The sequence below is a fragment of the Diceros bicornis genome, chromosome 20 (assembly GCF_020826845.1).
Source record: "Diceros bicornis minor isolate mBicDic1 chromosome 20, mDicBic1.mat.cur, whole genome shotgun sequence".
In the NCBI taxonomy this organism is placed as follows: Eukaryota; Metazoa; Chordata; class Mammalia; order Perissodactyla; family Rhinocerotidae; genus Diceros; species Diceros bicornis.
In genome coordinates this window covers 30,997,992-31,016,538 of record NC_080759.1, presented here as the reverse complement: position 1 = coordinate 31,016,538, position 18,547 = coordinate 30,997,992, and the positions used below count along the sequence as shown (strand labels likewise).

At 45.4% G+C, this 18,547-nt stretch overlaps 1 protein-coding gene across 2 annotated transcripts in view; it reads left to right on the top strand.

The window, feature by feature from the left end:
• Nucleotides 1-18,547, top strand: part of EGFLAM (EGF like, fibronectin type III and laminin G domains) — a 175,849-nt gene that overhangs the window by 138,999 nt on the left and 18,303 nt on the right. For both annotated transcript variants that reach the window (XM_058564203.1, XM_058564204.1), the window contains 5 exons: nucleotides 850-975; nucleotides 2,055-2,298; nucleotides 5,674-5,785; nucleotides 9,858-9,974; nucleotides 12,435-12,615. In XM_058564203.1, coding sequence (XP_058420186.1) covers nucleotides 850-975; nucleotides 2,055-2,298; nucleotides 5,674-5,785; nucleotides 9,858-9,974; nucleotides 12,435-12,615 — 780 coding nt within the window. The remainder of the gene's footprint in view (nucleotides 1-849; nucleotides 976-2,054; nucleotides 2,299-5,673; nucleotides 5,786-9,857; nucleotides 9,975-12,434; nucleotides 12,616-18,547) is intronic.

Sequence of the window (18,547 nt, the reverse complement as noted above, 5' to 3'; positions counted from 1 at the left end):
TATCTGCCTAATTTATTTCTTATACACAAGGAGAAAAGGAAGACCAAAGATGCAGAAGAGAAGCCACCCAGGAAAAGTCAGTTTGTTCCCACTTCATGTGATGATCTACACTTGACAATGACAAAGTATACCCTGGATGGGCCTCTCTAATATATGTTTGGATAAGAGAATGAACCCATTTGAGATTGAACCTCTCAGCACTTTTTACTCCAGGCCACCTTCCTGTCGCTCATAAGATTGTAACTTTGGAGATAGAAATAGGGATTCTGGAACGCACATGCTGAGGTATTATGGAGCTCTGCCTCTCAGCTCCCTGCCCCAGACGGAGGAGTGGACAATTCAGGCCAGCTAATAAGCTTAGACATAGCTGCTTAACTCCTTGGGTGCTTATCTTGCTTGCCTCAACTTTCAACCAACAAGGCGGCAGCACTTAAGGTAATTGGGGTCATGGAAATTAGAACGCTTCTAACATAAACACTGTGTTGACACTGGCGGGATTGAAACACGCTCTTGTGGGAACAACGGAGAGACAAATTAAAGCAGAAACAACTCAGTCATCCCTGTCAGTCATGAAATTGCCCAACAATTTATTATTTGATTTATTGTGTCCACCATGTTTTAAAGAGTCTCTGTGGCTCTTCATAAAGAACAAGCCAAAATCAAACTAAAATGAAGGGAAGGTTCCACTTACCCCGAAAGCTGGTTTGCAGTTGTGCAAAAGTGCAAATCACCAGGAGTGGGAAGTGAACTGTATTTACTCAGAACCATGAGCTGTTGGCGTGGTCAGCTCCATCGTCTTGGACTGGCTCACAAGATGAATCGGCTTTGTGATTCCCGTTCTGTATTTAGGGGAATGCAGCAGTGGGATCTGTGATGAAGCCTCCTGCATCAATGGCGGCACCTGCACAGCAATCAAAGCCGATTCCTACATTTGCCTCTGTCCCCTGGGATTTAAAGGTCGACACTGTGAAGATGGTGAGAAAGAAGCAAGTTGATGGCGATTTCTGTCTGCATTGTTAATTCATGTTGATGTCATTTTTCATCAATGTACTTTTAGCAAAGCCCCATACATTTTTATGGGATTAATATTGCTTCGTTGGGAGGGATGGGAGAATCTTTTTTTTTTTTCCACCAGGTCAATGTGTGTTAGAGTGCTAAAATGTCGAACCAATCAAAGATATGTCCATTTTAAGATGCTTCTGGGCCAGAATTTGGTGGGCTTCTCTTGGCCCTCAAATAACTTTGAAAAGCCCATATTTGTGTGGTCTATATCAGACTGAACAGCTCCTGCTCCTTAGAATATCTGACAGTTTCAGAGAAAAGGTTGGGAAGAAATACACAGAAACATTAACAACGTGATGGGAAAAAAGTGATCTTGTTTCTTTTTCTCTGTACCATTATGCTGAATTATTCCACCTCTCAATAAATATATACATGTAAATACACATGTATAGACAAATACACACATATAATAATGGAAATTTTAGGGATTTAAAAGATTTTTGGAAAACCATGCGGAGTTGAACATGTTTTGACTTTTCCACCAGTGATTCAGATTTGGATCTAAGACATCTTGGGGAAAATTTTTTTTTAACACTGTATAATCTCAAATCTCATGTCACCTAGAAGAAGGCATATTAGTCAGGTAAGCCAAAGCTGTTACATACCATCTCATATTTCCGGAGCCTAACATAATAAAGGTTGGTCCTTGCTTACGTCACACATCCCTGCAGGTGGTGGTGGTAGCGGGGTGGCCTCTGCTCCACGCAGTCATTTAGGAATGCAGACTCCTGCCTTCTAGGGGCTCTGCTAGAACCTTACAATCCTCCACTGATTCCTGTATCCAGCCAGCAGGTGAGAGAAGAGAAAGCATGTGGTGGATGGAGACCTGGGGTGCTGTATGGTACTCCCACCCACATTCCACTGGCCGGAATTCAGTTACACCACCCACCTAACTTCAGGGCAGCTAGGAAATGTAGTTTAGCTCTGTACCCAGGAGGAAAAGAGCTAGTTTTGCCACAGGGGGGTTTCTAACAACATGCTTGTTTCTTCAGCTTTCAGCTTGACCATCCCTCGATTCAGAGAGTCCCTGAGATCATATGCTGCAACACCCTGGCCACTGGAGCCCCAGCAGTACCTTTCCTTCATGGAGTTTGAGATGACGTTTCGGCCAGACTCGGGAGACGGCGTCCTCCTGTACAGCTATGATACAGGGAGCAAGGACTTCTTGTCCATCAACATGGCAGGGGGCCACGTGGAGTTCCGCTTCGACTGTGGCTCTGGGACTGGTGTTCTCAGGTAAGGGCTGAGACCTTTGCGGGCTCCCTTCCCTCAAAAAGCCAAACAGCAGCCACTTGGGAAGAAGGCGAATTTGTCGTCTAATAGTTTGCAGTCTTCCTGTCTTCCCTGCACAGTCGTCTTTTCTGAAACCTGTCCTGATTCATACAGATGGCGTGCTTCCTATAGATCCTGCTGTCCTGGTGGCAAGGTTTCCTCTTCTCAAGTAACTGCCCAGCAGGTAGCGATTCTCTGTATCAAGCTATGGAAGACGGGCTTGCTCCAGATGGGGCTAGATTGCCTTCATCTCCACCTGAGATCACGCACTGCCATCAGCAGAAACTTGATGAATTGTAATTAATCAGCACCTTGCCCAGAGCATCACTTGGTGAGCGCTCAGCAGATATATGGCGATTAATAAAAAAGTATTAACAGAGATTTAATGAACAGAAACATCTTTGGTGACCTCACTTGAAATGTTAACTTTCCTCTTGCACTGTTTCTTTGATGGTAACTAGTTATTTAGCAGGTCTCTTACTGTTCTCCCTATAAAGAACCGGACAATGCATTATTGTCAGTTGCCAAGATCCATCCCTGACCAGTATGCTGAAGAAGCCTGGGTGATGAGTGCTTTCAACAGCATGGCAGTAAATAGGTGCTTCTCAAGTACCTGCTGCTATCTGCAGAATTGGGTCTGAGTCATCAAAACTTTCCTCCTGTTATCTCGTTTGTGCTATTAATTTACCTAGCAGATCGATTGTTCTCGTACAGTGCGTCAGTATCTTTGTGAATCCCTAGGAGCCTGTGGTTGGTAGACCAGATGTTTTTCTTATTTCTTTATGTCTGTATCTTCTTACTGAGTTCCTCCCATGCTAGTATTTACCTTCAAGCCAGAGCCCTGTGAATCTAATGCAGATGTACTTCTTGTTCCTACACTTGGCAGATTCTTCTCTTGTGAAACTCACTACGATGTTTTGTTCGTTGATGCCCTACGGCAGGATATCAGCTAGGCTGCTGCTGTTGTCTTCGCGGGCTGTATTCAATCGCTATTCATGTTGCTGGACTGTCATTTTTAGGAAGACTATGTGGGTGAGATGTTACAATCTTGCCTTGCCCTAAACTGCTGTTCATTTTTCGTGGCTGATGGGAAATGCTCACTGCATTAGGTTTCAACAATTCTTAAAAAGGACAGTTCATTTTTGCCCTTATTGATGAATTCCTACACGTCAGTGACACTTCCCACCTTGGGGAATGGACAGACATTATGTTTTTGCATAACCAGTACCTCTGGTTGTGCAAAAACATCCAATGTCTCAAGACAACATTGGTGGGTATTTAATTGATTCAATTTACATATGATTGTGTGAAACAGTCTAAGCAGTTTACTTAGAACTACTTGTCAAGTTGAGAAAGGGAGATACCTTGAATATCACTTTGTACTTTCCAGTGGCTTCCTCCGAGATAAGGAATGACCAGAAAGAGCCAAGGGAGGGTCAGGGCTCATCAACCTTCCTCCTGGACAGATTGCACCCCGCACCCTGCACCTCTGCAGTGGCAGCTCCAGCTGTGGGGTCACAGACACATGGGACCCCAGAAGTCTAGCATTTCTCTTTTTCATAGTTCTGTGCCTGTTTTTGACAGAAGATGTTTTTAATTTTTAAAAAAATATAAGTTATTGTTTCCCTGCCTGCCGGGAAAGGCAACTGGAAAAAGAATTCTTTTCTTTTTTTTTTTTCCCGGTGGGAAAGAGTCACCCTGAGCTAACATCTGTTGCCAATCTTCCTATTTTTTTTTCTCCCCAAGGCCCCAGTACATGGTTGTATATCTTAGTTGTAAGTCTTTCTAGTTCTATGTGAGCCGCCACCACAGCATGGCAACTGACAGACAGGTGGTATGGTTCCAGGACTGGGAAACGAACCCAGGCCGCCAATGCAGTTAGAGTGCCAAACTTTAACCACTAGGCCATCAGGGCTGGCTCTGGAAAAAGAATTCTTGAGTATTAGGTATGATGAAAAGGAGGCAAAGGCTCAGAATTTCCACGGAACAAACCGCCATCTCCTCCCTTGTCCTATCCCTCTCCAATGTAACCTGACAAAAGTGATCACTGTCAGTGTTTCAGACCCCCCTCTGGGAGATGTGTATTTTGAAAACCATTTCAAAGACTTCCTGTTTAATTAAGAAAATTCAGTGAAAGCCTGAACTACAGGAAGTTGGGGAATTGGCCAAATCATTTTAACTTTAGGAGAAGGATAAGGTGGTCAAATTCATTATGAACTTGATTCAAAAATCGAGACAATTGAAATGAGCTCGTGATGGCCGTGATCAATATAACTGTGCTGAGGAAGGCAGCGTATTGACAGGAATGACCTCTGCAGGACAGGAACACGACTGAGGCGCTGTTAGTTATTATGGAGATGGGCCACTTAAAAAGTGCCGCTGGTTTCTTTATTGCATATTGATTTAGCCAAGGTGATTAAATTCTAATTGCTAAGGACAAATCACAGAAGCATTTGCCAGAGCAAAAAAATCAAGTGAGGAGGTGGAGACCTTTTAATAATTGTGCCCATTGGTATTCCTGATGGTTTTCTAAAGATGATCCAGGACCAAAAAATAAGTGGGAGGTTCAGTGAAGGCCAGGAACTAGACATCATTAGAAATACAAATGCAATAATTATACTCTTTTTGTACACCTCACTATAAAAAGTAATGTGTAAAACTCCTATCGATATCATTTAAACTTCAAGTGCTTCCACCTTGAATTAATAATTGAATTTTTAAAGTAATTTTAATCCTTTTCACAGTATCAGACAACATGGAATTTGTCCCCCTCCAACATTTTATTATGAAAAAATTTCAAACCTATAGAAAAGTTGAAAGAATTGTACGGTAAACATCCTTACATCCATCACTTGTAGTCTACAATTAATATTTTGCTGTATTTGCTTTATCCCAACCTTACATCCATCCATCCATCCATCCATCCACCCATCTTATTTTTTTATGCATTTCAAAGGATGCTGCAGACATCGATACACCAAGGGATCTGTGTTTTACACCATAGCCCATATAATTTTCCCTTCTTCAAAGCTTGTATGTAACTCTGATCACATTTAACCCTCCTGTCACCCCTCATCTAGAAAACCAGGCTCAATCCACCCACATTTCAGGCTTGATGTAAGGCGTAAATAAAATAATAAGCGCAATGCTCCTACCCTGACGGGGTCCAATAACTAGAGCGAGCCCTGCTGTGTTGGTACTAAGTAGGCATGATTGTTTTCTTTTTGCTGAACAGAGTGAGGTGCCTGAGGTTGGCATCAGTTTCATCAGAGCTGGATGGATGAACGTATCAGTCACACCAGTGATGCTAACCCACGCTCAGTTTCCTTCCTCCTACAGGAGTGAAGACCCCCTTTCCCTGGGCCACTGGCACGAGCTGCATGTATCTCGCACAGCGAAGAATGGTATCTTACAGGTGGATAAGCAGAAGGTCGTGGAGGGAATGGCGGAGGTAAGAAGGACACACCTTTGGTTCTGATGGTTAGTGCGAACTGGGTTACTGTTTTCTTCCTGTCCTGTGGGAAAAGCGGCAGCATAGTGGTTAAACACATGGATTCTAATGCCAATCTGCCTGGGCTAAAAGCCCGGCTCCCGACTGGACAAGTCACTTAACTTTTCTATTTCCCAAGTGTGAATGGGGGTAATAATAGTGGTGCCCTCACAGGGTGGTGGTAAGGATTAAGTGAACCAGTACAAGTACAACACTTAAAAGACTGCCTGCCACCTCCAATCCTCGCTGCCAACCCTCGCCTTTGTTCCTGTCGGTGGATAATGTAGGAGGTCAGAACACAGACTATGAGGTAGGGCCTGTGGTGTGGGGGTAACACGTCTGACAAGAACACAGACTCTGAGACCAGACTCCCAGGGTTCAACATCTAGCTCCGTTACTTACCAGTAATGTGAACTCAGACCCCTAGTGTGTCTTTTCTCATCTATAAAATGGGGATAATGGTGATTATAATAGTGCTTGCTTCATGGAGTTGTGAGAATTAGAATAACTATGTCTGTAAAACACAACAGAGCCTGGCATATGGCCAGCGCTATGTAGCTTTACTTATTGTTAGCTAATATGTAGCAAACTCTCATGATCTCTAGAGCTCCGAATTTCTACTCAAGTTTATAACTTTCATGCATGATTTTATTTCCAAGGTCATGTCCAAAGGAAAATGATATTTTAAAGGAGAGCTAAAAGAGATTTGCTTTAAACTATAAGCTACTAGGATTCTGCACACACAAAAAATTTACAGACCCCTAAAAACAGAGGGCACTTTAGATTTGCCAGTATTTTAATTCCCAACCATCTTCATTTTGTGCATCACAAGATTTAAAGAGGGCATTGATGAGTGTTCTGAAAAGAAAATGGATTGGTTGTAAAAAGAGACTTTGGGTGAGGAAAGAGGTATTTGGTTGAGGAAGAGAGAAGAAAGAAGGACACACACGTCCAGAGGCCAGCCTCAGGGACTGCAGTGGTGGGAAGTTCTGTCAGAACCAAGGACATCCTTAGGATTAAAAGAACCCCAAACTGGGTTCTGCTTCAAGAGGCAAGCACCCTTCAGACCTAGAAAATGTTCCATATGTATTTGTGGGAAGAAAGGAGGGAGGGAGGGAAGAAAGGAAGGGAGGAAGTAAGGAAGAAAGGATGAGAGGATGGGAGGAAAGGAGAGAGGGAGGGAGGGAGGAAGGGAGGAAGATAGATTAAGGGAAATAGACTTTAAAGGGAGAATAGGAGTCACTTCTGGTACAATCCAGAAAATTCTAACAACTGACTTTAGTCCAGGACAGAATTAGCAGCTCACAAGTATAGACTTGACAGTATGTTGACTTAATAATATAAATTCAAAAAAGCATTATATCTCTCTAGGCCTTAGTTACAAACATCTGTAAAACAGGAACAAAAGCTTAGGATGGGAGCATTTGTAAATAGTAATGTTAAGGCCTTTGATTATAAATAAGGAACTCCTCAGGGCACAGTATTTACCACTGGGATCCAACAGTGAAGAGACAACACGAGGTAAAAACCACACCTCAGAGTTTCTATTACAACCACATCAGGGAATGAGGGTTAACCCAATATGGTGGAACCAGTGCCCTCCCTGTTGGCTTTTTAAACCGATGGAGCTAACTGGAGTGCTGGCCACCTGGAAAGCAATGTGAACATGTGGGAGGGAAGGTGTGGCTGTTCTGTGTGCATTTGAGGATGGTTCTTTTGAGGCTGCTCTGAGACAGGAGTGGGAAGGCCCCACACTTGATCTCGGAGAGTTGAGCCTTAATCAGATCTCCCCCCAAAGGATTCAAGCAGAACACTACCTTGTTCAAGGGGTAGTGTTCTTAGAGCTTAGACATGGGTGGGGGTGGGGATCAGAGAACAATTCCAGGGGCTAATCCAGGACCTAGGCCCCCAAGTGTCCAGACTAAAACGGATTGCTCCGACTGCATTGAGAAATACCAACAGCCCAGAACTGTGAGTCAAGTGATGGCAGGACTCAAAGGGACAGTGCTTCCAAGGGCTTCAGAAAACCCCAAACAGGAGGTTTGCTCAGGTTTTCCAACCACTTCCAGCTCAACAGGAGTGGCAGATCCAGACATGAAGCACCTCACTTCAGAAGGCCTCACTTTGGTGGGGTCTGTTTGCTTCTCTCCTGCGGTCTCACATGGGCGGGGCAGCTGCAGCAGTGCCTCTTGTCAACAGAAGGGTGGTGGGGGAGGATTCTGATGAGCAGCCAAGAGGAACGGCTCTCACCCCACAAGGCCCCGCCCCATTCACTGGATGGGACGATAACTCATAGTTTTTTCAAAACAGCCTGCTTCTCTGAAACCCCTTTGACCCTGCAACCTTCCTCCTTTTCCTTTTATTATCTTATTTTAACTTCCAGTAAGAGCAAAGACAAGAGAGATGGGTGCCTGTGGGTGTGTGGTGACCGCTTCTGCCTGGTTCGGTATTCCGTGGGCCACAAGAATTCCTGAAAGCCCTTCTGCTTCTTTGATGGCACCTCCCGCAGTTAAATAAGAACCCTCGAAGCTGCCCAAAGGTTACTGATGGAAGATAATCCAGTCTGTAATCTAATCAAGACTTCCCTGCAGCCACATATCTGGACCCAGCCACTGTGAGGGCTCCCCTAGATGGAGCATCCTCCTTTCTGCTCTCCTTGTCTCCTCTTCTCCATCAAGACCCAGCCCGACCCCAAATCCATTCTCCTCCCTCTGGCCAGTGATCTTCCTAAAACATGTATCTGACTATTCTCTCTCTTGCTTAAAACTCATTGCTTTTTGGATAGAGTGCAAATGCCTATGCATGCATGATCTGGTCCCTTTTTGCCTCTTCCCCTATCTATATTCCCTCCAACACCTGACTTCATCAGTTTCGACAATTCTAACTCTTCTTTGACCATCTCCCCCACTCTCTCTGTCTGGGGTAGGGTATGAGACACTGACCCCCCCCCTCCCAGGTGCACCCATAGCCACCTGGACGGTCCTTGCGGTACTAATCCCACCTGCCCCCTTGCTTGCCTGTATTCCTGGAGTGGAAGCCTCTGGAGGGCAGGGACTGGTCTGTCTTCTTTATTGTTGTTTGTCCAGCACTTAGTGTCTAGATATAGCAGGTGCCCAGTAGTAATTGTTAAACTGACGGTGGAATCACCGTCAAAGGAAGCAATAACTTATGTTACCCAAAGTGTGTGCATCCCCAGAGATCTTAAATTTTAACTTATCTCTGTATGTTATCTTAGACATTTTAACATTTCATTTAAGGCTCATGTTGGAAGGAGTTTAGATATTAAATATTACACACAGCTTGTTATCTAGCCCAGCCATTGGAGTTTAGGCTGTCGAAATGACCAGAAGCAAGGGAAGCCTCTGGGGATTGACAATCGGGCATTCTCTGGGAATCTGGAAAGAATTTCTCTGCCCTTTGTATTTGGTAACAAGGAATGCCTCCCACCCCCCATGCCTTCCTTTCCTCTTAGTCCAAAGAGGTCTATCTTTACCATTAGCAAATATGACAATAGCAGGCCGTACTGGAATGCTGACGATGCATCCACCTCTGGGCAAAGTGCTAAATAAGTGGGACCTCAGCCACCAGGATAGGCTCGACTGTGGTGCAGCCAGTCACCAACAACCCCAAAATATCAGCAGCTTATAATGAGGGTTTATTTCTCACTCACGTTACACGTCCAGCCACTGTCAGCTGCAGCTTGGATCTGAGACCCAGGCTGAAGGAATAGGGAGGGGGAACAGGGCACGTGAACCGCTCCCTGGCGATTCATTTCTCTTCTGCTCATATTTTATTAACTAAAGCAAGTTACCGGGCCCCGCTTGAGATGGACAGGTGGGCAGTAATCTTCCTGCAGGGCGAGGGGTACTGCAAACGTTCAAACAGGTGGTAAGTAGCAATGCAAAACGATGAGAAAATCAAGCCAACGTGTAGACAGATTGCTGTGGTGAGTCTTCAGGCTGTCTCTACCATTTGGTAGTCTTAACCATCTTTTCTCAAGTGATACCACGTTTTGTTTTTAATCTGTTGGCAGGGAGGCTTCACACAGATTAAGTGCAACACGGACATTTTTATTGGTGGAGTCCCCAATTACGATGAGGTGAAGAAGAACTCGGGCATCCTCAAGCCATTCAGTGGGAGCATCCAGAAGGTACAGGCTTCACTTTCTCATGTTTATTGTGTGACCTGGACTGCAGACAATGGAACTGAAAATTGTGACCTGTGCAACCTGCTACACCCAAAAAAGAAACTTTGAGAAATTTTTAAGATTTTGTTATTTAATGCTCACAGCATAGCTTTCCAACCCCACTTTCTAATAATGTCGTCTCCTGGGTCTATGCCCAGCAGACATTCCATGAATGCAACTCAATGAAGATGAATTTTTACAGCAAATCCACCAAAATATCCTGGGACTGCTGAGGGACACAACTGGTGTCAGGTCGCTGCAGATACTCCTACAAGAGGGAAGGAGGCGAATGGAGTCTCATAACAACTCTTGGCTCTGCTTCTCTGTGGGGTTACTTTGCATTTTGCCCAAGGCAAGAGCCAATTCTCATTCCCACCTCCACCCTCATTCCTACTCCCACAATTTAGCAGTTGTCCATCAATGTTGTAACCAAGGTCTTAAGAGCATAGATTAAAGAGTCCTTCCATAGAAGGTTCAGAACAAAAAAACACTCAGCTAGTAAAAGATACAAGGCACTGACCCCACTCATATTTGTCTCTTATTCCTTTTCTTGGGGCCGTCCATGATCTCTCCGGTTGTGAGAGTATGGTCTGTCTGCAACAGACATACAGGTTGACACACCAGATTTCCAGGACCACCAAACACCAGGAGAAAAGGGATTTGAAGGAAAGCATATTTGGTTCCTGGATGGCAGCATCATCCTGTTTTCCTTTAGCATCAGTGGTGGAATATGGGCCATTCATCCTTCTCAGACCTGAGGCCAAGTATGGGGGAGGCTGAGAGGAAGGAGGGACACTGAAAGAAGGTCCTGTCGTGATTTGCACATCCGGAAGCTGCGAAGGACCCCTGGGGCTGTGTCTTTCTCCTCTTATATCCCAGTGTCTGGCCCAGAAAACGGGCCCAGTCAATATTTGTTGACTCCAATGCATTTCCCTTTGTTGCTGAACTGTGATGTCAGTGACACCTCAGTTCAGACCATCGTCCCCTCATGAGTGGGATTGGCCGTGTTTGATCGTGTGTTTGAAATTCTCACTTAGGAAGCAAGCTGAGATGCTAGGAGTCTTCACTTCCCTCCCCACCCTTGCCAGACTTTGCTCCCCCCTTCACACAGTACACGCAAGCCTTTTCTCTTCACTTCCTGGAAAGGCCACCCTCCCCTCCCAGTGACCGAGTCATTGACTGTACCATATCCTGCAGTGAACGGTGCCATTCCGGGCTTGTCTTGAGTACATATGACTCAGTTTCACAGTCATTCACTTGCAGCATGAAAAGAGGGAGATTGTAGAAGGATTCTGGCTCCTCTCTAGCAGCTTCTGAGATTCAGGACTGGGGAAAAGTTTACTCCCAGCTCTCCCGACACTCTCCAAGGACTAGGCAAGCCTGTGGAAACATGGATTAGTGGCAGGAAGGGCCATTGCTAACCTTTTAGGACCCCTTACATGGTGGAGATTCTCCTGGGAGATGTTCTCTCTGTCTCCAAGTTCTGCAAAGCCTGAGAGACATGGAAACTCAAAGTAAATACACACTCCGAGTCAAGGGCTGAAAACACAGGGTCCATTTATTTGGGACTGGGGAGCCCATTAAACTCTCCCTATAATTGACCATTTTCACTATATCCCCATGCAGGGAAAAGGGGATGAGGGTAAAGAAGCTCTCTTGTCCTGTGAATATGCACAGCGGTGCTAAGAATGTGATCCGAGTTTCACTTTTTTGTTTTAAGGGTGGGGAAGGGGATGTGGAGAGGAAAAGAATTCAAGAGTTTCAGAGAGTCAGGACAGCAAGAGTGAGTGGGACAATCAGGGAGGCCCAGCTGGTGGAGGTCTCGTGGAGACTACACGAGAACGTTAGCCAGGAAGATATAGCAGTACAGCGAGAAACTTCTCCTGATTCCCACCCCACCAGAGGTGACCTCTCCTTTGATTCCTGCCTGCATAACACTTTGTTATGTATTCTTCCCTACTGTGCTTTATAGCAGCCTCACGCAACCCTGGCTGCACCTTAGAATCAACTGGGAAGCTTCTAAAAGTTACTGCTGACTGGATCTCGCCCTCAGAGATTCTGATTCAATTGATCCGGGTGGGGCTGGCATTAGTATAGTTCTTAAAACTCCCCAGGTGATTCTAATACGCAGCTAGGTTGAGAACCCTAATTTTGAAGTTATTGAAACTTCTTTACGACCAGCCTGGCCTACTCTTCCAGATCCGGAGGATGCTTTACTCTCAGTAGATTCTCCTAAGGGACAAATGTAATCACTTCAGTTCCTGCATCACTTACAAGACTACAAAAGCAGCAACTGGACTTTCTCTCTTATTTTTAAAGCTCCCTCACTACATGTAGCTCAGGTTAGTGTGCTGAGAGAAGCTTCAGATGACTGCCAAGATGCTTTCTGAATTCATGAATTTCTTTACATTTTCTCTCCCCCAGATCATCCTGAATGACCGAACCATCCACGTGAAGCATGACTTTACCTGGGGTGTGAACGTGGAGAATGCAGCCCACCCCTGCGTAGGGGACCCCTGCGCCCACGGGGGCAGCTGCCGGCCCAGGAAGGAGGGCTATGAATGTGACTGCCCCTTGGGCTTTGAGGGGCTGCACTGCCAGAAAGGTACATGCAGGGGTCTCAGGCACTGCTTCCGGGAGCAGAGAGAACGGACAGACCATTTGGGGGACCGCCACTCTTAAAGGAAGAGTTGGTAACACCAGGACAGCCATACCAGTTATTTTTATCAATGATTTCATAACGTATTAGGTGGTTAATTGTATACAAACTACTATAATTATTTAATAATTAAAATGCTGAAATACTTCTGTAAGCGTAGGCAAATAGCTTCCCCACTTCCCTGCCCTAGCTTCTTCCCTGAGAATCCTCTCATGGTCCAGGAACCAAAAGGTTAACCCATAATATAGAGGAGTTTCCAGGATCCCCTGCATCTGAGTCACTTCCAGAGCCTATGGTGGATGCCTGTGCTTTACAGGCTGATAAATATTTTGACCCCTGCCTGTGAATGCTATAGAGAGAAATCTGAGAAATCTTGCCAAATACAGAAAAATATGAATTTTACGTTATTGACTCTAAAGTATGAATAACCTTGTGTAGAGTGCTTTTATCCATGATACCTAAGTTTCTCTGTGCCTCAGTTTCCTCATCTGTAAAATGAGAATGATAATAGCAATAGTATCTAACGCAGAGGGTTGTGGTATAGATTCAATGAAGCAATGTACATAAAGCATTTAGAAGTATGGCTGGGAAGTACTCAGCCAATACTAGCCCTTATTCTTATTGGCGAGAAAAATAAAGTCCACTAGCAGGTACTGTGAGCTACTCAGCTTCCAACCTGCCCTTGTCTGAAAGCAGAGCAGGTCACAGACCACAAGCCCCTGCTGGACTGAGCTTTCCACACCTGCTCAAGGGAGGCGGAGGCCATAGGCCTGGGGTCTAGAAGAGGCCTGTACCATGCAGATGCATTATGTAGGCCATAAGGACCTTCTTGGTTAGAGCATCAGTGGGGTCCACCTGTCTAGGAACAAAAAACAGCAGGGGCCGGCCTGGTTGTGTAGCCGTTAAGTGCGCACACTCTACTTCAGTGGCCCGGGGTTCGTGGGTTCAGATCCCAGGCGCGGACCGACGCACCACATGTCAAGCCATGGCGGTGTCCCATATAAAGTAGAGGAAGATGGGCATGGATGTTAGCCCAGGGCCAATCTGCCTCAGCAAAAAGAGGAGGATTGGCAGATGTTAGCTCAGGGCTAATCTTCCTCACAAAAAACAAAAACAAAAGAAAGCAGACAGGCCCACAGGAAGTAAGGCAGCGAGCCTAAGTGAAGGAACGGGCTCACTCTCTTTCCTATTTGTTTCCAGGTTCCTGATTTTTATTAGAAGTAGGGCTTAGAGGAAAACTGTAAATTACAGGTAGATATTTTGTATATGGAATGGTTTTGCAGCAGTCTTAGAAAATATGAAAGATGAAATTTGCCAGCTGGAAGACTAAGTAGTATTATATTTAAAAGAATTTGGAAACCTGCATGGCTAATCATATGAAATATGTTTATTGACGTATCTCATCCTAGTGATGACTCCCCGGAAGAGGAGTAAGTGATCTATTTGTGAATGATCCTGTGTAACTCTAACAAGCAGATCATTGTTTAGCTAATAGCGTGTACTGGCAGAGATTTAGTTGAAGAGCAGCCCATTCATTCAGAAAATTGGGTTTGGATTTCACACACCAGCGTTTGAATTTCCCAGGTCTCCAATATTACCCCAGGCAGTTCAAGCTCGTTTCTGCCTTAAATGCTAATGCTAATGGTCAATGTAGAAAGTCTGGGCTTAAATGAACATTTAGCTTCGGGAACTAGAGGAAGAAGGAAAGGATAGTTTGTGATCTTGTGAACCCTCGTTTCCTGCTACAGAACATTAGCCACAATAGATATACAGTGCTCACTTGTGTAGCTTCGTAACTATGGGTTCAGGTTCAATGAGAAACAAATCTCACTAGATTGAAGGGGCAGATCTCTGGCAAGGGCCAGGGCATTCTAGCAAGACCCAAGGGAATGGACAGTGGCAGGGGAACGGGAGGCATTAGGCTTCTTTTTCTGCAACATACTAGGCTTTAGCCAAGATTAAAACCGTTAGCTCCCCTCGTGTTGTATCTATATCGCCTTGTGCTTAGAAATAGAAATAGTGCTCCTAGCAAAATGGCGGCTGTTGCCAATCCTATGAAGATTCATATACGGGAGGCATGGCCTGTATCACATAATTTCCTCTGCTGTTGTATGGTTTGAGAGGATTAATGGGGCTCTAGGTGCAGGTTAGGCTGTTAAGGATAATTTTTCCAGGCCCTGGCAGGCACACGGCGGTGGGCATTTGCCATACAGACTGCTATAATATTGGGGTGAGTGTCTAGTCCTGGGTAACGATTGCAAAGAAAAGGATGAGACGCAACTACACTATTCCATAGAGATGCAAGAGAACATTCTAAAAGTTTGGGTAAATTCTTAGCAGAAAAGACTGAGAGTGGTTAGCAGCCATCCTTGGTTGTCAGAGAGAAACCAGTATAATCTACGAGGTGATTCGTAGCCTCATATATTTAAAGGTTTATTTTCTTCCCTCCCTGATAACCAGATCTTGCTTCAAAAGGAAGAATCTATTCCTAGCATCCCCCTTAGAAGTTAAACCAGTGCTTTCACACTGAGTAACATGCTGTAGAAATTCCCAGCACCAGGTCTCGTTCAATCCATCCCAAGGGGTACCTTCTCTGTCAAGAGTTTCATTTTGGGATCCTCAGTGAGTCTGGTTTTCTCTAACCTCATCAGAGAGTTCGTGGCAGGCAGGAAAATCCCACTAGGACCCTAGTCAGGAGACTGGGCACTTGTTCTCACCTTCTGTTGGCGCAGGAGGGCTGGGGCCACAAACTCAGATAAATCTGGAGCAGTTCTAGGCACTCAGACAATCACGGTGGCTTCGGGATGCCCTCCCTTGGTCTCTGAAAGGTCAGAGGCAGGAACAGGAGAGCCTGAGCCCAGACAGAGGTGGCATCGGGCTCCCACTGAGCTCTTGGCTGCTTTCAGGGCATGGCAGGCTCCCCGCAGCAGCAGCAGCAGAAAATTGAGGTTCTCTGTCCTAGCCTGGGGAACCTACCAGGATAGGAGGAGCCAGAGATTCTTCTAACTTCCAGCCGTGATGTCAGGTGCTGACAAAAATCATAAGGCTTGACTTTAGGGGTCTCTCATCTTCCACTTGGGGGCTCTCACGCTTAGGTGCTTTCTTCCATCTCAAACCTCAGCACCCCATGCAGCACCCCAATACTGAGGCACCCTTCTCATCTCACCAGGGGAATGTCAACAAGGCCTCCATTCTCAAAAAGATACTCCCCATCCTTCGAGATTTCTTTCCTCTTTCTCTCTGATCTCGTTCAAATTTACCCATCTTGTGTCCCAGGCCCTCAGAGCTCTTGTATCTAAGTAAGTTACTCATAAGTTAAAGCAGAGTTTCACGAAGAGCATGTAAAAAATGAAGTCCTAAGTGATGTTAATGGCTGTTTTGCTCACACATACAGGCATAAACACACATACATTCCCATACACAAAATGGGAGGGGGGTCTGTGGTCTGGTCAAATAAATTAGGGGAATGCTGAGTAAACAGATTTAAACAGCTCTCTCTTCTGCAGAACTTCTCAGAGCCTTTGCGAGGCTCTGAGGGTCTAAGACAAGAGTCTAGAATGCAGCTGTTTTCTCCTACAGTTCTCCCAGCCAATAGCAAGACAGCCCACTTGGGAAAGAACTCTGAGCCCTGGTCCTCCCTTCCCTTCCCTGCATTCCTGAGAACAGTGGACTCAGACCGTGCAGGACCCTGCAGACCACTAGATGGGGTTGTTTCTCTGTAGCAGGTGAGGGGCTCCGCACTCACTATGACACAATAGCTACTAAGGCACCGCCTGGCCTTGGGTCACACATTCGTCAGGGATGCACAGTCTTAAAAGGTCAGATCTTGCCTGATTGGTACTGATCTACCACATACACAACATTTAGGACATTTTACTTTGTATTTAGTAGATTCACATCATATTGCTGGGTCTGATTTGGGTGAATTTTTTTGGTTCCGGTGTATTAAAGAATAGCTTCAGTAAATACAGGTCATACTTTAAGAAAACTTAGTATATAAAAACACGAATTAATAAAACATATAAGCTATGCATACTTCAGGGAATTTCTTTTCTTCGGATGGTGTATCATTAAACAATGGAAAATAGGGGGATGTTCAGCCTAGATGTTGGTCTTTAGATGACGGCTGGTAGTGTAGAGAAAGATGTTTTGTTTGTCTGTTTATGTTGTGGTTGCAGTCAGCTTCATGTAACCAAGAATTCTGTACCAAGTAGAACTGTCCAACAAGGGAGGGTTGCCCTGTGGGTGAGTGAGCTGCCCATCCTGGGAAGTGTTGCCTCGGGCTAGATGGCCACCTATCAGGGTATTTTTGAGAAAGCTAGATTACAACACCCCCAGGTCCTTCACTAATGTCCTGTGACGCTATGAAAGAGCCAGTACTTTCTTCAACTCTTCATAGTCTATTGGGAATTTCAAGTCCCTCAAGTGGAAAATTTGCTCTGCCTGAGCTGCTGGGCTGCTGGCTTGGAGGCTGCTATTCATTCGGGGTGTTTTTTGTATCACCAGATGGCACAAGATTTTAGGTATAAATGGGAGAGAACAACAAAACCACGTTTCGACTAATGTATCAGTAAAGCCTTCATTACAGAGAAAAGGCAATGCATAAAAAATTAGGTATAAAGGGTTAGGTTAAAATATAATCTTGTTTACAATATTTGAACAAACCAGAAAGAGCTAGATTGTCACTTCCAGCTCTAATGTTTTAGGATGGAATTAATATTTATCCATACGTATTGACTACATTGAGTATATTTTTACCACTTTGTATTCAGTGGTGCCATTTCTGGAGGGTTCCCCTGCCCTTTGTTAATCACTAAATAGCCAAGTCTTTGGAATCTTGCAAAGAGGGGAGGGGTGGGAATTAGGGTGATATTTCCCACTACGGAGAGAAAAGAGGCAGCTGGCTGACTTATCATTCCCTTTCCACATGCAGCCTAGAGCCAAGAAAAATAATAATCATTGACAAGGTAAGTAACTGTTTAGCAAGGAAGTATTTCTCCAGGTTTAGAATGAAATAGGATTGTCAGTTCAAGGTCAGGGGAGCCTCAGAAGTGTCCAACAACTTTTTACACACATCTTCTTGGTCCACCACCACCTCCAGCCCCACCATTAAGCCGAGACTGGGGAGGCGAGTGGGGTGACTTGGTGCTAATCATGATGAGACAAGATTTCCAGTGGCTCTTGTTAGGATTCATATTCACATTCCCTAGAGGACGTGCTGGGCCCTCTGCAGGGCTGTACAAGGGAAACAAGGCTGGTTTCCAGTGATCTGCAACCAGTCTTTGGGATTTTACAGTGACTGTGACATTCTGACTTTCCCTGTTCTGTTTCATGCTGTCACCTGGCAGAGTGTGGGAACTACTGCCTCAATAGTAAGTACAGTAAGTCCTAGGAGAGACTGTGAAAGTGCTCTGGGTTTGTGCCATGGCAGACTCTGGCCAGGCCGCAGGCACACTGCAGGCCAACCACATGCACAGGGTAACTGGGGTAAGTGGTGTGGGACTCGGGCATACCAACCAGGGTGGTGGGAATCCTCCCTCCAGAAGTGCCAGGCCTGAGAACACACTTGTCTCCCAGCTGGACCTCGGGAAATGCCTGGGCTCCTGAGCTAGGGGCTTAGCAGGCAGCTGGATGGGGCTCACACAGACCCCTTTGATGTTCCGCGTGCGGAACTGATGTATGACAAGCACCTTCTGACTGTTTCAAAGAGTCCAGGCGAACCATGGCTTTTGGCCACAGGCCCACATCTATGGCCAATAACAGCTGCAACGGGCCCTGCCCGTGCCTCTCACCCTGGGCATGAGCCAAACCCAGCAGGGACGCCTTGGTGATGTTTAGTTCTGGGAAGGACTCCTCCATCAGCTTAGATATTCCCCCC